General features: G+C 42.4%; 1 protein-coding gene across 9 annotated transcripts in view; it reads left to right on the top strand.

Moving 5' to 3' along the window:
- LOC118332462 (disabled homolog 2-interacting protein-like) overlaps window positions 1-6,847 on the top strand; it is a 114,623-nt gene that overhangs the window by 99,880 nt on the left and 7,896 nt on the right. For all 9 annotated transcript variants that reach the window (XM_035667756.1, XM_035667757.1, XM_035667760.1 and 6 more), the window contains 4 exons: window positions 679-915; window positions 1,023-1,224; window positions 2,209-2,396; window positions 4,818-5,712. In XM_035667756.1, coding sequence (XP_035523649.1) covers window positions 679-915; window positions 1,023-1,224; window positions 2,209-2,396; window positions 4,818-5,712 — 1,522 coding nt within the window. The remainder of the gene's footprint in view (window positions 1-678; window positions 916-1,022; window positions 1,225-2,208; window positions 2,397-4,817; window positions 5,713-6,847) is intronic.

Here is a 6,847-nt window from a genome sequence, read left to right on the forward strand (position 1 = left end):
TTCATACATATGTTTTCATGAGTGTATCACTTGGAAAAAATAATCTTTGTGTTTTGTGACCTGAGAATGATCCGTTTTTATCTACAGAGGGAACAGGTCCTCTTCTACATAGGCCGCCGTGTTGAATTGCCGCAGTAGCCCAGAAAGGACAAACCAAATACTGGTTCTAGATAGAGCCTTTCAAGTTTTTGCAGCCTTCGTAGTTTCTACCTGCTCCGAATGCAAGCAGTATTCAGTTAGTTGCAATCTACAACTTCAACGCTAGAGGCCACTAAATCCTACACCCTGGTCCTTTAAAGCAACTTCAGAAATCCAAAAAACTTTCAATCAAGCAACTCATTCCTACTTACAGCAAAGTTTTTTGGTAACTTTTAAGAACAACCCTCAACGGATCACATGCATACTCACACACTCAATTAACATATGAAATTCAGGGCTAATTTATTTATAACATAAATATGGATTCATAAATAATGCTTAAATGGTAAGCTGAAGTTGCAAAGAAATACTGAATAATGAAAAGTGACAAGTGCATAAAATAAAGACATATTAAAAGTGATTGCAATCAAATCTGTACCAGCTTTATTCTTGTTGTTTGACAACAGCCTGCCAGATGTTCAAATCAAATGCAAATAATATGCTAACACGTTATTATTCATCATCTCTTATTCTCAACAGCGTCTTTCCACGAGAACTAAAGGAGGTTTTTGCGTCATGGCGGCAGGAATGCAGCAACCGGGGTCGACTAGACATCAGCGAGCGTTTGATCAGCGCGTCCTTGTTCCTGCGGTTTCTCTGTCCAGCCATCATGTCACCCTCACTTTTCAATTTGATGCAGGAGTATCCCGATGACCGCACAGCACGTACGCTCACACTCATCGCTAAAGTCACCCAGAACCTGGCAAACTTCACCAAGTGAGTGTGTTGTTTTTTGTACTCTTACACAGCTTTTTAGCAGTGAATTGCAGATTTTCTAATATTACATTTGTACATTGCTCTTCATTCCTGTTTCCCTTTCCCAGATTTGGTAACAAGGAAGAGTACATGTCCTTCATGAACCAGTTCCTGGAGCACGAGTGGACCAATATGCAGCGCTTCCTGCTCGAAATCTCGAACCCAGAGACAATCTCTAACACAGCAGGCTTTGAGGGGTACATTGACCTTGGCAGAGAACTCTCCACCCTGCACTCTCTCCTCTCTGAGGTGGTGTCCCAGATGGACCAGGTACTAAAGATGGCATGCTGCATTAGCTGTCATCAGCACTTTTTTCTTACTTAGCTTGTACAAAATTGTAGCCCTCTCTCATACATTTGTATGACATGAAGCTAAAAGTTAATGAATTATTTTTGCACAATGTTTGCAAACCTTTCTTCAGGCAAAGGTATGGATGTTATCGAATGCAGTTTTTCCAATATTTTAAAGCTAACTTAGTGTTTAATAAGGATACTGACATCATATTGAGACTTGCAGCAAGAATGATAGTAACTCATGATACTGATGGTAGGCTATGATTGAATCGAACATCAAAGCCACCACCTTTCTTTACAAGATACAGTATTCCACATTCAGTGTAAAATTATGTGCTAACTTGTAATGCATTAGTTTCTATCAAAGTTCTATAGAGACATAGATACATAGAATAGGAGGTTTACAGAAGGTCCAAAGGTCTTTAGTGCATCATCACAAGCTTCAGGGTTTGAATCGTGCTTAGACTACATTAGGATGTTTATCGTACATCAATCAATAATTTATTATTGCATTACATAAACAGTGCACAAGGGGAGAACACTGTGAGGCCTCAGAGGCTGAGTGAGGCATATTAATGGATTTACAAGGACATTTACATTAGCCCTGGTAGCAGATGGGAAGCTGGTAATAATTAGATAAAGGTCAGATTCATGTTTTTTGGTTGGGGTTTTTTTTTTTTTTTTTGGTAGACAATCGAGCTCTCTGAAACCTCGTCTTTTAATAATTCAGAAATCACAGTGAGTCTGGTTGATAGTCCAGTCCATCAGACTGGCCGCCCTATTTCATTATTTAACATGTTGTCTGAATAAGAGAGTTGATTGCATGACATAGGGAAAATAACTTAAAATATGCAGATAGTAAATTCTACAAAACAGCACGTAAATTAAATCCAATTAATGTCCAAGTTAAAGTGGTTGAATTAATATTTAATTTGACTTATTTGTGTTTCTTTCTTCACAGGGCGCTGCCTCCAAGCTGGGTCCTCTGCCTAGGATCTTGCGGGAAGTGAACACGGCTCTATCTAACCCATCCAGTGTCCAGATGACAACTGGACAGTCCACAGAGCATATGGGTTCGCCCCCCGCTGAAGCCAGTTGCAGCATCTCCACCGGCCTGCAAAAGATGGTCATAGACAATGACCTTTCAGGGTAAGAAATATTTAAGATCTCTAGTACACACGCACAGAGTTTATTCAATTATGCACATGATTTTGTAAGTTATTTTTGAATCTTGAATATAGATTTGGAAGATTGCCAGAGGGGGTGGGGGGGTCCAGTCGTAAAGATTAAACTTATTATTTTCTGTTTTTCTTTGTTAGAAAGTTAATTTGCATATGTGGAACTGTGCAACACAGAAGCAGTAACTGACAGTGAGCAGGCAGCTAATATATATATATATATATATAGCGCTGCAGCTGCTGGCATAAATATCGGTGCCGGCAGTTATAGTTGTGCAAACCATAAATATAACATGTAGCATCCTCCTCTGCATATTTATTTGAAGTGCAATACACATACAATATACAATATTGTAGAACGGAAGTTACCATTAAATCTCAGTGCCTGTTGAAAGGGTGCTTTTACCTCTGCAATCTGCAACCTGTGTTTATTGACAGTATTTGTGTCATTTACTTATTCCCAGGCCTTTGTGCCACCCAACAGTGCCTTTGTGCCCCAGGCTTTTGCCTTTACTGTCTATACACACTGCCCTCTCTTGACAAATTTGATTACAGGGTCTGGCTGGAAGTGATTTACAGATAGGCTAATATACCTGTTGTTCTTCAAAGTCAGCCAGAATGTGTTCTCAAACCACTAGTTCTGCTGAGTGTTAATGTTTGTCAGGTGAGGCCATGACGCAGCGAGAGTGTCACCCCCTTGCTTGTTTAGCCAGATGAAACCTCGTTTACTCTCCTGTGGAAGAATACACACACTGACAGCACCTTATCTCGCTTATCTCCTGTCCTCTTACTCCCTGGCAGAACAAAGCCAAGGTGACACTTAGAAAGATTAACATGAAGGCACAGGGACCAACAGGAAGAAAGAGATACATTATTGAAATGATGATGAAAATATGTGTCTCATAAACACGAGTAAACACAACAACAGAACACAAGCAGGCGGATGAGATCACACTGTATATAACAGGAAGATGAGACAACAGCAGAAACAGAAAGAGTCAGACAGCTGGTATCATTATGTTAATCGGAGCCCAGGATCAATATAACTAATTAGGTGATGTCCCTATATATATATATATAGGGACATATATATATATATATATATATATATGACCTGATGTCAGAGCATATCCTCTTTACTTTATCACAATAACTGTTTGCTCATATATTGGCGTCTGTGTGTCTGTGTGTGGTGTATCATCGTCAGCAAGCTGTGGGACTAAAACAGCATTTGAATGAGCCCACAATTCTCACCTAATTGCTTCTCATCCACCAACCAGTGACATGAAAAGTAGGAGAAAGAAAAAGGAGACAGTGCCAAGATTGAGGAAGGGAAGAAATTGAGCAGAAAGAACAGTAGAATGAAGTTGGGAGGGAAGGGTAATGGTAGAGAGGGAGAAGGACACAGAAAGAAGGAGGAGATGAGCGTGATGTGAATGATAGACATTATTGGAAGATAAATCACGTCTGTCAAGGTAATCGTCTTTTGGCAATAAAGCCTCCATCTGCTGCCTGAAAGGAAGGAAGAAAGGGAAGGTGCGGAGAAGAGGGACAAAGCAAACGAGTGCAGAGGCCACACATCCTCAAAAATGCATTTATTACAGTATTATAGTATTTAGTAGTTTCAGATTACCAAATCTAAAACTGTTTTTGTCATTTCGAGACAATGTACTTTTTAACAGAAGAAAGTAAAAATTAAAAATCTAATTCACAAGCAATAAAGCACAGATTTTGTGGCTACAGCCTTACTTGGTCTAGTATGACCAGTAGCTTATTGTGGCTAATGTTTTAGGTTTATATTTATTTTATATATTTATGCTGTTCTTAACTTATGCTTCTGTTACAATAGCTTAGCATTTTATATAATGCTAAAAATAAGTTTGACCTTTAGCTAAACAGTCAAAGGCAACAGCTTTAGCCTACTAGGTCTAGAAAGGTTAGCTAAACATGGCAAATATTAACTTTTAAATTTAAATTTTTCCTGTTTAAGGCCCATTACTGTTGGGTTTGCTAATGACTATTCTGCTGTTGCTGTTACAATAGCATTTCAGCTAAATGCTAAACTACTCTAAATTAGCTTAACAGTAGTTTAGCATTTAGCAGTGGCTATTGTTAATCAAAAGTTACGCAGTCTTGCTTTAAGAGAATTCTGATTTATGACATTATGTCATAACAGTATTGTTTTTGCTGGCTATCTTGGCTGGGACACTAAACTAAACTAGGACAGAAAATAGCTTTTTAATCTCAATAAAGCTTTCTTGGTCAAATAAATGTGAAATTAATTTTTTTTCTGGGACCACCACTCAAGGTTATCAGTTAATTTGTGACTTATCTTAATTGGCTGGGGTTTTAAAATGAAGATTCACTTTTTTTTTTCTTTTGTCTCTTTCAGATTAGTTGACTTCACCAGGTTACCCTCCCCTACCCCAGAAAATAAGGACCTATTCTTTGTGACACGGAGCTCAGGGATCCAGCCTTCCCCAGCACGCAGTTCGAGCTACTCTGAAACCAATGAACCTGACCTGGGCATGTCCAATGGCAGCAAGAGTCTGTCCATGGTGGACCTCCAGGACCCCCGCAGTCTGGAAGGTGGCCCAGGTCCCAGCTCGGCAGATGCCCTGGGTGAAGGCCCAGCCTCTGGCGGAGGTTGGTCGGGCAGAGTCCCACAAGGCAACATCCCTGGAGGTCCCACCCTGAGGAGGCCAGGTCAGACCCCCACCGCCCTGGGCACAGAAAGTACCCCAGGCCGACCCGCCCAGCTACTAGCCCCCCTGTCCTTTCAGAACCCAGTCTACCAGATGGCAGCCTGCCTGCCCGTGTCCCCTCGCGGAATGACCGACTCGGGCTCAGAGTGCCACAGTTCTGTTAGTTCCCATAGCAACAATGAGGACGGACCAGCAGGAGGGAAGCATACCTTCTTGAACCACGGAGGAGGAGGAGGAGGTGGTGGAGGAGGAGGAGGGGGGAGCAGTGGGGACGAGTACACCAGGCGTTCAGGGGAGTTCAACCGCCGACAGCTGTCCCTCACAGAAACACAGCACCAGCCCACCGTCCCCAGACAGAACAGTGCCGGCCCTCAGCGGAGGATAGACCAGCCTCCGCCTCAGAGTATTACTCGGGGCCGCACACCCCCGAATCTGCTCAGTGGACCTTACCCACGACCCTCCTCTGGCAACATGATGACATCATCACCCGACTGGCCTGGCAGCGGTGCTCGATTACGACAGCAGTCCTCTTCCTCCAAAGGCGACAGTCCTGAGACTAAGCAGAGGGCTCAGCACAAACAGGTACGGGACTCGCGCCAAGCCTCGACTGTAGTAGCACACACATTTTTAACTTCCAATAATTGAGGATGATATTCATTAGGGCATTATTGAAGAGCCAACTACAGCTGTCTCAGTCTATGTAATCACTGGAAATTACAGTGATAGATAAGGCTCCTGTTACAAAACGCCCCTTTTGTCTCAGAGCATGGTGAAAAAGGCTGTGTGGGTGGACTCAGCACAGACACTCGGCACACTATGCCCTAATGAACTATAGTCGTAGTGCATGTAATAACAGTAATTTGCATACAGGCAGCTCATCACTTCACCACTGTTTTACTGGTCAAGTTTAATGGGCTGAGAATGAGGGCGGTGGATGCACAATTAGCATCTCATTAACAAGCGATATACTGTATGTGCTCACACGTGCACACACGGCAATAGACGACAGACCTCTTGGATACAAACACACGCAGAATATTGCTGGCTTTAGTGTGTTGATACTATATGTGTGTCAGTGTGTGGTCACAGTGGGAGGTTTACATTGGAGTTTTCTTCATGGCCATGGCTGGTAGGTCTGTGTTCATTATTGGCAGGCCAGGACTGAAGGCTGGTCAATGATTGCTCTTGGTGACTGCAAGGGGAGGGCATCTGCATATTAACCACAATGCCTTGCTCTCCTCTCTATGGAATAGTCTGTAGGATTTCCTGTAGATTGACAACTTACTGATAGCACCAAACCCTAATTTAATGTGTATGGTAGCACACATGTTTATTCTCTGTGGTTGTCCAGGACCTTAAAGCCACTATGTGATTTCTTATGTCATTATAGTATCTTTTAAATCTTCTTTAGCCATGCTAGAGGCGTGGCTCTAGGGATGGTAATGTCAGACAGTCACTCCACTACCTTGTTCCAGGCTGAAATATCTCAACACCTGTTGGATGGATAGTCGTGAAATTTTACAAATGAATGGCCCCCAGAGGATGAATCAGATCATCAGATCATTTTGGGATCCACTCACCTTTCCTCTAGCAACACCAGCAGCTCTAAAGCCTTCACTGGTCCGGTGAAATATCTCGACATTAAGCAGTTCCCAGACGCTGAGTCATACTGACTGTGGCGATCCCCTGACTTTTCCTCTAGCGCCACCATGCAGTT

This window comes from Morone saxatilis, unplaced genomic scaffold, assembly GCF_004916995.1.
Source record: "Morone saxatilis isolate NCDOM2014 unplaced genomic scaffold, NCSU_SB_2.0 Contig21, whole genome shotgun sequence".
Taxonomy (NCBI): Eukaryota; Metazoa; Chordata; class Actinopteri; family Moronidae; genus Morone; species Morone saxatilis.